At 32.9% G+C, this 14,675-nt stretch overlaps 2 protein-coding genes across 2 annotated transcripts; one reads left to right on the top strand and one right to left on the bottom strand.

The window, feature by feature from the left end:
• The first annotated feature begins 299 nt into the window (after positions 1-299).
• On the top strand, positions 300-2,994 carry LOC132754073 (uncharacterized). Its single transcript, XM_060744663.1, has 2 exons — positions 300-1,145; positions 1,574-2,994. Exons 1-2 carry the CDS (start codon positions 316-318, stop codon positions 2,442-2,444), a joined length of 1,701 nt encoding a protein of 566 aa, XP_060600646.1. The 5' UTR covers positions 300-315; the 3' UTR covers positions 2,445-2,994.
• Positions 2,995-5,944: 2,950 nt separating this feature from the next.
• LOC132754070 (retinol dehydrogenase 7-like) lies at positions 5,945-9,351 on the bottom strand. Its single transcript, XM_060744658.1, has 4 exons — positions 8,963-9,351; positions 8,389-8,650; positions 7,685-7,848; positions 5,945-6,872 (listed from the first exon to the last, which is right to left on the bottom strand). Exons 1-4 carry the CDS (start codon positions 9,294-9,296, stop codon positions 6,622-6,624), a joined length of 1,011 nt encoding a protein of 336 aa, XP_060600641.1. The 5' UTR covers positions 9,297-9,351; the 3' UTR covers positions 5,945-6,621.
• Between the last annotated feature and the right edge of the window lie 5,324 nt (positions 9,352-14,675).

The raw sequence follows: 14,675 nt of genomic DNA, 5'->3' as shown, positions 1-14,675 counted from the left end.
TATAAACCATTTTAATGAATAATGAAAATAATTGGGTACTCCTTAAAAATGTGTAGATTTAAAGATTAGAAAATGTATAACATATGAGACTTGTAGAACAGCCTCAAAATGTAGCAAATTACATTTACTTTATGAAAAGCAGATGTGTCATATCTATTTTTCATTTGATATATATTTTTTATTTAATTTGAGCATTAATTCTTTTATTTGAAATGTACAATGTTTAATATAGACGAAATTACTTTTAAGAATTGTGTAAAATTTTGAAACATTTATTGTTACTATTCAGAGTTCTCGCATCCATTTCACCCATCTATGCCACACCATCTGGTGCTCACACCACCATTGTATAGAGGAGGATTTCATAATTACAACATGGGGAACTTCATTTCAAGACGACATGTGCAAATATTACCCCCACCAATGAATAGTCCGCCTTTCAATGCGATTCGCTATGTTCAACCAAAGATCTTCAGGAGCACAAAACCCCTTCATATGAATATGAAATCGAGGGTCCAAATGAAGCCCATGCGTCCGATGAAACAAATGAAACCGATGTATCGGATGAAACCGTTTAAACCGATCAAGCCAATTGAAATGATGAATCAAAAGGAAATGAAATATATAAAGAATTCAATGAAGAGGAAAACACCTTTCATATATTTGAGAATAAGACCAAATAGACCCCCGATGTATCAACCACCATCATGGATTAACCGAAGACAACCATTTCCTCGCCTTCCCATAAGAATTTACAGATGGAGACAATCCTTTGAACCACCAGCTACACTAAACAGACCTCAACCTCAATATCCTACAAGAACCTACACACCTATTCCTATGCCACGACATCAGCCGGCATATGACATTCCGCGAGCTCAACCACCTACTTTTAACGACGGTACGCCTCCATCTAAAGGAGAGTATGTGGAACCACAAGTCATTCCAGAGGATAGAAGAAGACACTGGCTTCAGACCGCATCTGGTAAAATAAATAACTTTAATGGTCGTAGAAATGATAATGGTGAAAATAGTGTTGACTCTGAGGAAAAATGGGAAAAACGATTCGAGGATTTTGATGAGCAATTTGAAGATTTACTGGAAAAGAGAAAGGAGGGTTACTATGATAACGATGGCGATAACATGTAAGTTATTTCAATGTTGTTTCTTTTAACTCAAAATGTTTACTTCGAAATCTTTTCTATGAATAGAACTAGATTGAAAAATATTGGCAGGGTCATGGCCAGGAGGGTCCTATCTCTTATTGATCTAAGTACTATAAAACCCTTAACCACTGAAAGCATCAACTCTTAATGGTTTTTAATTTAAATCAATAATATTTTAATGTTAAATCTTTTTACTTGAAATAAGAATAATGATACATGCATGACGTTTGATCTCTTTGTTAATGTTTACTTTATAATTGCTAACATGAAACGTCATTGAAATTTATATATAAAGGTAAATGGATAGCAAATACTGCTGCGACTAAGTGAAAGATGTGAAATTTATTTTTACAACGCATTTATTCTAACATAGATACACGACATTAAAAATGTTCTTATGTACACAGGCTTGACGACAAAATATTTGAGAGTTTTGATAAGATGACAAGACTTCGGATGAATATGGCTAGAAGCAGAAAATACCTAGACGATTTTAATAAGGCCAATGGGAAAGACCTAGATCAAGAAAAGTATTTTGAAAACTCTGATTCTCGGTCAGTCCAACAAGTGCAACGCTTCCGGTCTGGAAGAAAACATAATTATGACGAACAATATTTTGATAGAAAAAGTGACCCTTTCCCTCAATCGAGCCTTCCAGATCAAGTAAACGGACGCAGGCAAAGAATTGATACAAGAAGAAACAGTGATGACGAAAAATATTTCGGAAGGAAACGGGGTACACAAGGATTTCTCCAAACAAATCGTCCTTTCATCAATATGAGAAGTATTGGGAGAAGCAAAAATGATGATGAAAAATATTTTGAAACGAAATCCGAAAACAGTTATGGCGATAAATTCATTCAAAGAGAGTTGAATCGTCGTCGTTTGCAACAACACAATACACGAGCTATTATTCCAGAGGCATCTGCTTCTTTTGCGAACCGTCAAAGTCAAAGAACCAATAGTGGTCATCAGACGATAAACCAAGTTCATAGAGCAAAAACTCAAACAAACGAAAACGGAATAGCTCGCACAGCAGTTACTCGACAACAAGTTAATTTCGGAGATAACACTGCAAGTATTAAAAGTGAACAAATGATAAAATATCAGAAAAACAATGGCAACAAATATCTAGAAACCAAAGATAAATTTAGAAGAACAACAATTAAGCATCTGGCCGAAGTGCAGAATACCATTGGCTCACAAAGACAAAAACGTACATTCCAGCGTATCAGGAGCTCATCTATGCCGAAACCCTCAAGATTTTATAATTCATAAGAACTCGACAGAGCTATATAGATAAGTAGTAAGACAATCATTTGTGTTAGCGGTCATCATTTTGTTAGTGGCCAACATACATTTAAATCCACGTGCATATGTAATGTTTATGTTGAACTAGATATTTCTAAAGTCATAGAAAAGTGATATTGGAGAAGATACGCAGCTACAAAACTGTGTTGTGACAGAAATTTGACTTATATAACAAGTTCATATTTCTATCTATTATAACAATGACATCTTTGCATTTGTTTTATTTCGATTCGGTTTAAGCAGTTACCGACTTTAAACAGTAAATCTCTATGATTAATATATGTATTATTGTGTCCAAACCTATTACTAATACTTTGTCAATGTGTATAATCCTCCTTAACCTTAACGAATGTTCAAGCCAGTATATATAACATAACAACGGCTTAGGAGTTTGGTCTTCAGGGTAAGACTTTAAAAAATAAACCCATGTCTGTTATTAATGTAGTTGCAGTATTATAAATAGACTACGTGAATGTATTCTGTTCAAATCATCACTTTGTGTTAGATAAATCCAAAATAAAATGATTAAAACAAGAGCTTTGTTGGTGTTTTTTTTCAGATGTTTGATACTTAAATTGTTGTCTCTTGCATCACTTTCCCCCCCAGTTCCATATGTCGGTCCAGCACGATATATGTATCTAAGAAAGCTTCAATAAAATCACCTAATAACGTAAATACTTTTTATTTCATAATATAAATCACATATGTTGACCATCAATTGATGAGGCAATTTAACATTTCATTTCTCACAACAAAAGACACAAGGATATCGAATTTACCATTATTAATTTCTATAAATATTTGGGAAGGGTTTATTAGCAGTCATCGTTTTCGTCTCATTTTAAAAAAGAGATTTACTATTTTACATAAAAAATAAACGCTTTTAATCCGTCAACATGAAGATGTTAACGATGTCACGCATTTTGTAAACAATAGGCTCTCATTGACAATTGTTATCTGGGTATTGTTTTTTTTTCGAACGAATAAAAATGACAAACAGACGGCACGCGTCTGTCATTATGCTTTCAAAAAGATGTTTATGTGTTTATTATTTTCGTATGTCCACCTACAATTTTAAATGTCAGTAGTGGTGAGTAATGTAATGGTAAGCAATATCTTATATCATTCCGTCATTTAAAATAGTTTAATGTCAAATTTAGTGAATTTTATGTGTAAACATACGGAAGAAAAAAATAACATTTAAAAAAATGAGACTGTCAGTTTAATGACGTATACATGTATTAATGGGCAGCACGAATCTATTCATTCTCTAACGTGTTCTTATATTTTGTCAATGTTAAACAGGTTGATTTCTGACTTTTAACACGAAACAGTTTTTCTTAAAATTTTCTTAAAATAAACAATCTGCTCGACAATAATAAGAGATATTTACCTGTTGTAGGGAAAATTAAAAATATATTATGACTGAATGCTAATGCATGAATAGATTCAGTTGCCGCTGGAAGACTATGGGATAATCATGATTCATTATCTGTATTATATAATCGCTCATATCGACATTATCTCGAAAATTTACGATATTTTCGGCTTTTCCACAGTTCGTAATCTTTAAAATGAGAGGCTCAACAAAGCCAAAATATACTTTGCAACAATGTCAAGAAAATTCATCGCTTTCGGCACAAACATAAATTATCACAAAAACTATCACTTGATAGGTAAGAAAAAATGTTTTTTGGCAATTTTATAAATCTAGGGCATCTCCTATTCAAATTTAAAAAAAAACAAACATATAACACTGTTATATAACAATTATTCCAGATAGTATCATTCATTGTTACCAATAAAAATCATTCTAAATAAAGAAAGAGACTTCAACTCGTTAAGTCCTGCTGATGGTTCGAGACCCGTGGCTTGCCATCTGAAGTTAATCTTAATTAATCTTTAGACCTAAATAATTTTGATATCCATCTTTCAACTCGGAAAACACAATTTATCATTTTAACGAAAATATCAAAATATTAACTGACTGAATGGAGAACAGCGAACTCATGCTGGCAGATCTTGTAAAGCTTTTGTCGCCAGGCTAAATTTAAAATAAATCAATTCCATGACTGCAATTGTAATGCTTAAAATCTAAAAATAGGGTTATGACAAATCATATTTATTTTGCAAAGTTTGCAAGGTAATGGTTGAACCATATTGCTTTTACAATACATGTTATACGAGGACATCACAAATTTATAAAATGTTTAAGCCTTAGTTTTAAGAGAATTAGTTATGCACGTAATTTCGTTTTTAAGTAAAATTTGATATTTTTAAATCCCCGAGGTAAAACTCGCCTAAGATGCCTGTATGGCTTGCGTTCTGATTAAAGGTATTGGTTGTGATAGATTTCAGTCTGATTTATCTGTTTGCAAATATGTGTTTACTTTCAGTTACAACTGAACTTTTGGGACATTTAATACCACAGAGAAAGTTACTTTTATAGATCAATTAAAATATATATGTCTTACTTTGAAATGCGGAAATAGTTAGCATTTATTTATAAGTAACAAACAGATCAGCTTATTTATTAGAATAAGGTCACGGTATGCTAAATAAGACATTTAAAATATCATTTGTGGTCAAACAGGGGCGGCACATTTTTTAATTTCTATTTTAATCACAATAAGAGTCATTAGGAGGTCGCGTAATAAAAGTCTTTACGCTTTAAATAGACAATGATCTATAGATACATCATCCCAACTTTGCACGATATACAGGACACCTTGATATAGGTGTATATGCCCTAATAAACCGCATTATAAAGTAAAGTACTACATGAAAACCGTTTGATGTTTTGTGTATAAACTCACACCTTGTATAACTACTTGTCGAATCAATTATGCCCCCTTGTGTGCATTATATACTAATGTTTGCACTACGTGTAACATCCTACAAAAAAGCATGATTTAATTTGGAACTTATAGACACTTGTCTAGACAAAAGTCTTCTTAAGAACACACTGATTAATAATTTTTCAGTATTTGGGCATTGCGAATCGTTCTGCAGTTATACAACGTCGCAAAAAGTTTGATGTTATTCTTGTTAGTAAAATATTTACGCATTTTCAATTTCACAAAATTTTCTATTGCATTACTAACGAATTAAGGACACTTTTGCTTAGTATATTTTGACGTCTTTGCAATGTATAAATTATTTACTTTATTAACTTCACAATATTTAACTTTAAGGTACATTATTAAAATTTTCTAGAGCTTCAAGTCTTATAATTCTGTAAATTAGACCCTCCAAATTTGTACAAATTTGAATCCGCAACCATTCGTTTTATTTTTTTCTAAATGGACATTATCAAGAGATTTTGGGACATAAACAGATTAGGTGTTGACTTTAGGTGATGGTCGAATTAAGAGCACCTCAATGATATAGGAAACAGGCAAAGTTTCATCGATATTGTTTGTTCGTTTAGCTCTATATCATCGTAATTAAAGGAACAAAATTTCAAAAACATTTTTTTTCATATTTTTATTCGGTGGCAGCAATGAATAATATTTACAATGGTTAATGAAACACATACATAAGTGTGTTCATCTGTGCATGAGATTGAAATAGTTTGTTTTGCATTGTTTGTGCATAGTGGTGATGTGAAGCATTTGCTTGAAAATGAATTCAACAACATTAAGTGAAATAAACAGAGTATGAAAATAAATGTGTTGCGTTGTTTTGTTCAGCATAATTTAGAAGGATTATTTACAAATATTTACATAAGTATATACACAAATATACAAATAAACAACATTATATGTAATCGTAAAAATTGGTACAAATGACCTAAATCCAGATTATGGACCGAAAATGAAAATCGGCAACTGTTCGTATACGTTCGATGCTAAGAAGCGAATATATACGTACTTTCGCGGAAATTAACGAGTACATTGACTGGTCTAGTAAATTATTTAGCTTCTCACCAAATTATTATTTATAATAAGGTTAATTTAATAAAATAAAAAATTTCTTTTTTAGCGTTTCAAGTAAAAGTTTTTCAAGTTTCAAAATTCCAACTGCTTAAAAATGAACACTGTTATCCTAAATGAGCACATTTCTAATTTTAAAGTATGTGAAATAATGGAGATCAAACATTTTTTTCAGAGTTAATGAAATGTCCCCTCTGTCAGCCATTTGTTCACTTGTTTTTCAAATCGTCTAATTCTTTGAGATCTTCTCCAACTTTTCCGTATGGCGATGGCCAGCCAAAAATATTATCCACAATCCATTCCGGAAGCCACGTCACCAACCGGAAGAAGAGCTTAGCGTCCATTCCGACAAGATAACGAATTTTAGGATACTTAGCAACAAGAGCATGAGTCATGGCGTCTGCAACATCTTGTGGGTCACCGCTCACGTGTTTAGCAGACAATTTCATTCCTTCAATAACTGAAATAAGATAAGATATAAACTTTTGCTACGATTACCTTACGCCTCATTTTTATAATTTGAGCTATATATGCTATGTCACCAAATGTCCAATACTGCAACGTTGAAATTCATTTAATATTGTATACATGGCAACTCGTGCTAGTTGTTCAACAACATCTAAGAAATCGTACACAGTAATGAGGGCCTCGTAGCATTATTGTGACCTAGTAGTTAGCACGAACACATTTAACGGGTCGAAGGTTGAGGTCCGACCAAGGACTTATTTCTTCTATTATATCGCATTTTACTAAAATATAATTGTAAAGGTTAAAAAATAAATATTATTGTTTAAAATAACAAAATTACCAGTAAAAATCATGTCAGCTTTGTTTGTAAGAAATGTTCCTTGCGTACACGCCACTAAATTTTAACGGTTCTACAAAAAAGTAATAGTGCCCGCTTAGACGGTCACTTTACTTTTTTGTCGGACCGCTAACGTCATTGAGAATATATCAATTATGATTATAATAGAATATTATATAACAAGAATATTATATTATTTAAAGTCCCGCTGATACATATATAAACACAAAGAAGGTACACAGTCACATAAGGTATTATATTGTTATATAGCACTTCGAAGAGGAAGCTTATGAATCAAATATAAAAGTGTCCTAAGGATATTATTATAAATGTTAAGATTTTCCCTTTAAAAATTGGGGTACACTTCTTAAACATTTTGAAAGGTTTAAATAAAAAAGCTCTACTATCAATTTAAGTATAGTTTCTGAAAGATTATTTGGTCATAAAATGATTCAAAAGAAACTTACTGTAACTTGAAATTCTCCCACCATAAAATTCTCTTGTCTCGGGCTCAGCTTTCATGTAACCCTTTTTTAATATATTCAACAGTCGGTCTTGTTCGGTTATGTTCGTTTTAAAACCACCTGGTTCTATAGAGTGGACTGTCACGCCAGAATTGAACAATTCACGTCTGTAAAAGGGGTATTTTGTGTAATCATAAAAGACTTAAACAAACCAATATTATAAATGAAATTAACAATTTGAAAAGTTAGTTGGAAGACAAGAACAACCATGGTTGATTTAAGGCGTGCCCCTTGTGGCTGAGGAAGGCGTGCCCCTTGTGGCTGAGGGGATGCCTTTTAAGGGTTGTAACCACCGTTTATCCATGCGAATTACTGCTCGAATTACTGGAGCCTATGCATCTCTTAGCTCCAGCAGGTAGGTGGTTATAACCCCTGGTATTGCTAAGTATTGGCATCAATACAGATTAAATAACGTTACTAAATGTAGTTTTTACATTAAGGCATTTAATATGTCTAAAACCCCAAAGTATTTTGAATACATGGCTACTGATGCATGACGTTGTGCAATAGGCCTCAACAATACATCATGTTACATGCTGAACCATGTTTATTACAAAGCAGCAGGAACCTTGTAGTTTTGCTAGTGCACATGTCTTTTATTACTACTGTTTCATGCTTTTGAAAGCCATGTCGAAAATAAAACATACCGTAAACAAGATGAGAACATCTTGACGCCAGCTTTTGATATTACGTAATTGGCTATTCCCGGATAAGCGCATGTTGACGTCACGCTACTGACGTTAACAAGTCTGCCTTGCGACTGTCGTAAAAGAGGCAGAAATTTCAAACTGACAGATATTGTTCCAAACAGATTAACTTTACATGCTCCCTCAAAAGCTTCGATGGGTGTCCATTCAGCGGGTGCAAACGTTGGCATTATGCCAGCATTGTTGACCAATCCCCACAGTCCTAAAATTGGGACAAACATAAGAATGCATTTGACGTAAAAACTGTTTCTTTTTTATCGTTTGATTTTATAAAGATCACATTTTAAGTAAGGCTTAATTATAATTATTCTTGCTCTTTATTTGTATTGCTATGTTCATGTTGTTATTTGTTATGTTCTTATAATAAGTTCATGGAACACATTTTTTTCGTTTTATGATAAATTTGTAAATTGATGTGGAGTTTAGACTGCTTCATTTAAACAGGTATACTTGTTAAAGTAGGTCAATATCTTACATTGAACTGTAAAGTTGTTTATTTCTTATTTTTTCTTACCTTCATTGCCAATATTATTCTTTGTAAACTCAAACGCAGCGTTGATTGATTCCTTGTCAGTAACGTCAATTTGGACAGTCTTTAGTCTAGCGGAAGTCACTAATTTTAGACCTTTCATACCGGATTCTGTGAGACATCCGGCAATAACATTTATACCTTTTGTGTCGAGATTTCGCGCCAATAAATTACCAAAACCTGTATCACAACCAGTTATAAAGACATAACGTTTATCTAAATTCGTTATTTCTGCCTTTGCTGAAAGAAAGTGAGTCAAAATTATTAAAATTATTATTATTAAAGCAGAGAATATCATTAATCCAGCAAACAGCCACATTTTTAGTCTTGGTCTATTTTTAGTAACTTGTACAGTATTTACCTAATTTCATTTAAAAATGGACAAGATGGGAAACAGTGCGGTCTTTATATGCAAGTATTGTTATCATCATGTGAGATGTACATGTAAGGTAGGTGGAAATATACGGATATATACGGATAACAATAGGTTGTTTACCAACCTTTGTTCAGTTGTGATTACATATCATAGATAACGTCCACGTTTGTATGATTTCGTACTAAAAATGATACTGTCAGCTTAATTATTTACCCTTTCTTCCTTCCTTCCTTTCTTTTTTTCTTTCTTATTTTTCTTTCTACTCTTTCATTCTTTATCTTTTTCTTCTTTCTTTCTTATAGTGTGAATGATGAACAAGAGAAAAAAAAGCTAACGACAATTTTTCGCCGTTATACAAGTTTAAAATACAAAAAAAATGTCTACCGTGCCAAACTTAGTAAAAACAATACATTTATAACGATTTTGAAATCTTTTTTCTAGACAGCTAAAATTTTAATCACTTATTTAACAATTTTACAAATGAAATCGTTAAAATGTGCAACGCGCTAAATTATTTTCATTTCTTAATAAACCATGACAAAACAAGTTTACATATAGTAGAATACCAGAGTAATTCAATGCTAGAGCTATTGGCAATGACATATGGTACAAGGTGGTTTTGTTGGGAAGAAGAAATTGCCAGAATATGCAAAAACATGTACACTAAGGTTCAGTCAACTTTCGGCCATTTGTCATTATTTCAACAACACTGAAGCAGCTTCTAGCATTGTGGCTCCAATAATAAGGTTAATATGCAAAACAAATAAGGATTCGTTAAATTTTAGTAAAGGTTCACTGGGATAACCTTCATACTGAGTGAAACAATCGGTCTTTAAGAGGAATATGGTTCAATTTTTTTTCTATATTAAAGGGACTCCACTGAGGTAGTTTTGACATGACAGGACTAAAATTGTTTTTTGAGATTAATGTTCAATTTGATAAACGTCCAGAGCAGTTACATGTGTGCAAAATTTCAGATCATTAGCTCCCTCCGTTTTTTTTCTAGAATAATTCTTATTGTGAAAATGACCAAAAATGGAAAAGCGTTGCAACTTAAATCAGGCTGAAAATAGCACACAAAAAATAAAATTTTGAATTCATTTTAGAATATTTCTGAATTATTTTTCTCATTTTTTTTCTGTGTGAAGTGTCCCAGCTGATTCATCAACACAATACAATTTTTTATGTTTTTAGGGTTTTGGACCTTAGTTGAGTTCCTTTAACCTTGAAACTCCCTAAAAACCGTTCCACTTATTTAACAACCGTCAAAATAACATAATTGTAATAAGCAAAAGAGATTTCAACACATGGTACACTAAAAACCGTTCTACTTATTTAAAACCCAGAAACCAACATAACTGTAATAAGCACATGAGATTTTAACACATGCTACATTATAAAGTGAATACCCGGTGAAATAAGCCTTGACTAACATACCCAGACATTTTAATCACCATTATCATGATTATCTATCCGACAACAATCAAATTACTGATAATAAGCCACGTCACGACCGACTAATTATCATTATATATTATCATGAATTTAAACAAACAAAACGTTGTAAAAGTGCAAATAGTTTGTAAATTTTAATTAGGGACAATGGTACTTATTTTCGCATTCTCTTTTCCCCGAATAACACGCACATTAGCACCATCCATTCTGGAAAAAATGTTGATAGGACATTGTTGTTCCTGTAAACTTTATGGAAAGACTTTGTTCACCTTGTCATTTTAAAATGACAGCTTTGTAATGCACTCTAGCAAAATGAATATATCGAGATAAGAAATCTAATGCAGAACGTTCTTTCTAAAAAGTTTTCTCATGAAAAAACTCTATCATCTATTTGTGTAAAAATTCATTTATATCATCAGAAAAAGTAATTCTTTCTGGCGGTCTGATTTTCTCTTATAAAGGCAAATGTTTCAAGAAGAAAGTTATATACGTTTATTTATAGTCACCACCAGAAGCACATCTGTACAGGCGACTCTATGATTTTTTTAGCTCGACTTTTTCGAAGAAAACATTTGAGCTATTGCTACAGTTGCCGTCCAAGAAGATTGGACATTATTTTGGTATTTCATAATGAATTGATTTCATACTTACGCACAACAATCTTTGGACAAGACCTTTAAATAGTCCAGAGTGAGCTTGACATTGACATTGACTTATAAATGACCTTGACCTCCACGGTTATTTTTTTCTTGATTTTTATATAATTGACTACAAATTTGTTATTCATAAATGGATCGATTGTCATACTGGAACACAAATACCTTAAGGACAATGTCTTCAAGAAGATCAACATCATTTTGATATTGTCCCATAAATGTCCATGACCTTGAATGTCAAAATATACTTATTTCAAGGGGGGGGGGGGTGCTATAATTTCTTACAACTTAAAAGTAATAAATGGATTGTCGTCATAACAACAAGACTTGGACAAGAAATTAAAGAAAATTCTTTTGACCTTGACTTTAATTGGACCTTGACCCTTAGTATTAAATTGCTGAACTTGCTGAAATTTTGCCACTATCTTGTAATTTATCTATGGGTTTGCTTTATACTTGAATCAAAGAACACTTATAACAAACCAGACATGTCAAGCAATTCATGTATGACATGAAACTATAAATGACCTTGACCGTCAATGTCAAATGATTGAATTTAGCTTAGATTTCATAACTTTTGTTATTTATTCACAAATTTGATTTATATTTGGACAAAATAATCGTATAAATATGACTCTGAGCTTGACTGTTATGGTCATGATAATGAATATAGTTTAAAAGTTCCATTACTTTGTTCTTTATTATCATATATCATAATGGAGAGATTTGATTCATACTCAGACAAGGTAATATCGACAAGTTGAATAATTTAAGTATGACCTTTATTTGAACATAACCTTGACTGATGAAGTCATATATGAAATTTGAGCTATATTTTGTACAAGAAATTTATGTTTTCTAGGAGTACTGTTTACTACAGTATACTTCCTTTGGCGTGTTTGATTTTGGAAATAAGAAAAGTCGAGCGTGGTCCTCGCTTGGTGGTGACTCTTGTAATTATTCTTGTTACAGTGTAGCCGATACAAAAAAAATAGCGCCGCTCCAGTCATTTCTTTAATCTACAAAGTTTAAAGCGCAATAACACGTGGCCTCGGCTTTCAGCTTTGTCCGAAATCAGAGTCACGGTCACTGAGTATTTTAACTAGACAGTGTAATCAGATGACCATTGCACACGTCTGAATATATATACAGTAAGCTCTCAAAATGACCGTTTTTTTCTTATGTTAAAAGGTAGACCGCTTTTTCTTTAACCTAATTACAAGATACATGACACGTACGTCGCTACTAAATGAAATGTGGCCCTTTTCAGTTCAAGAAACATTGGACCAGCTTATAAAGAATGGAACCGAGTTTGTCAAGTTTAACCTAAATTTAACTGTTATAAATATCGAATGGCACACTGTAAGTTAGATATTTAAAATAATGATAAAGAGATATACCCTGAAAAAGTGGAATTCGCTTTTTTGTATGATTTATAAGCCAGCTTGAGGGTCATTTTGAATTGATGGAAATATGGATGATATAAACCTTCCTCAAAAGGTAAAAAAAATCGCGAAACATTATTTCATGTCTCGTAATGTTACAAACCTTAGTACTAATGGTAGGGCTGTCATTGAATATCGCAATATCGATATATCATCGATATTCATCATCCGATACAATATCGATACACACTTTCAAATAGCGAAACAAGCTAAAATTTATTTATGTTAGTGAATATTAAGAGGATATATTTTCGTCTGAGTGAAATATGGAATATATTTTTATCGAAATATGATAAAATTCCATACATTTTCACGAGCCGCAACACATATTCAAATGTTTTTTATTGAATCTATTGTTAAAGTCGATATATGGTCGATATTTATCTCTTGATATATCGATACAAAATTTTGCATTAATGACAGCCTAACTATTAGAGTTCTTATTAATTACCTTTTTACACGATAACAGAAACATTTTAAGCAAAAGGAATCAGTGATTACCATGCTCGATTTAGAAGTAATCTACCTTTGGATTTGAACTATTTTACTTAACTTATATGATTCTGCCAATATGTAACTGTAGCTTACGTCGGTAAGGTAGCTGAAAGGATATTCAAAACTACAACGATGGTGGGTGGGGATGGGCCATGGGATTTGTGACTATAGCTACATCCCAGTTTAACATTTAGATTTCAGGCATGGAACAAGGATTTTATTACAAGAGAAAGTCTGAAGATTTCGAGGCTGGGCTGAGTAGCGTAGTGTAGAGGGGAAAAAGCCAAATCTCAAGGGACCCCTTATGCCCCCCCCCCCCCCCGCATTCTGAAACAAGGCCTGAAGTTAATTGGGATCCCTCAGCCCTTTTAGTTCAGACCACAAACCTATCTTCCCTAACCAATATAATACCCATTGGTAAAAAAAATCTCATAAGTTTTGTTGCATCATTTATATAAAATTCGGTTATCTACATCTTCAGATGTCGCGTTGTGATAATTTTATTTGTATCATTTATGTCTGGTCCTGATAACATTATCAATTATCAGTTAATTCACACATAATCACAACTTGTTTACCGAAGTTGACAAGATGAACTCGGGCGTCCGTGGGCCGTGTGGTTAAGGTCTTTGACTTCAAACCGCATGCCCCTCACTGCTGTAGGTTCAAATCCCGACAGGGACATATGTAGGACTCATTCATGTGAGGGAGCTATCCAGTTAGCTTACGTTCCAGGAACGTAGGTGGTTCTACTCAGGTGCCCGTTCGTGCCTGAAATAATACACAGAAGGGCACCCCCGAGGTTTTCCTCCACCAGCACAGCTGGAACGTCGCCATATGTCCTATACTATGTCGCTGTGACGTAAAATCCAATCAATCAATCAAACAAGATGAACTTGTGTGTACATATAAATATGATAAACATAATATCAAATATCGCCGCATCTCCATTTGAATTTTTTCCACTATGAGAAGTAGCCAAGTATTTATCTGCAAATGGTGTTAATTCTGTTTATTCTTTAAACTAAATCATCTAAACATTGCAATTAAAGTAAATTCAAAATTTCACCATTACCATGATTAAATGGTGAATTCTGCTTAAGACGGTGCTAGGGGGCGTTGACGGTAACTTTCACTTTCTATAACCATCCATGAACAGGCTCAGTAAAACCGAGCCTGCAACATTTTCAACTAGTCGTTTTGTGCGTTCTTTAGGGATTCTTTACTTCTCTATATTTTCAGTAAAACATGTGCAAGACTGAACTACATTA

The sequence above is a fragment of the Ruditapes philippinarum genome, unplaced genomic scaffold (genome assembly GCF_026571515.1).
Source record: "Ruditapes philippinarum isolate M1 unplaced genomic scaffold, ASM2657151v2 ctg1718_1_1_1_1, whole genome shotgun sequence".
NCBI lineage: Eukaryota > Metazoa > Mollusca > Bivalvia > Venerida > Veneridae > Ruditapes > Ruditapes philippinarum.
The sequence above is the reverse complement of the archived record's forward strand: the minus strand, read 5'-3'. Positions and strand labels throughout refer to the sequence as shown.

Coding starts and splice junctions, on each gene's coding strand:
- LOC132754073 (XM_060744663.1), top strand. CDS start 316: ATGCCACACCATCTGGTGCTCACACCACCATTGTATAGAGGAGGATTT. Junction 1,146..1,573: donor GATAACGATGGCGATAACAT/GTAAGTTATTTC, acceptor TTATGTACACAG/GCTTGACGACAAAATATTTG.
- LOC132754070 (XM_060744658.1), bottom strand. CDS start 9,296: ATGTGGCTGTTTGCTGGATTAATGATATTCTCTGCTTTAATAATAATA. Junction 8,651..8,962: donor GAATAATATTGGCAATGAAG/GTAAGAAAAAAT, acceptor TCCCAATTTTAG/GACTGTGGGGATTGGTCAAC. Junction 7,849..8,388: donor ATGTTCTCATCTTGTTTACG/GTATGTTTTATT, acceptor CCCCTTTTACAG/ACGTGAATTGTTCAATTCTG.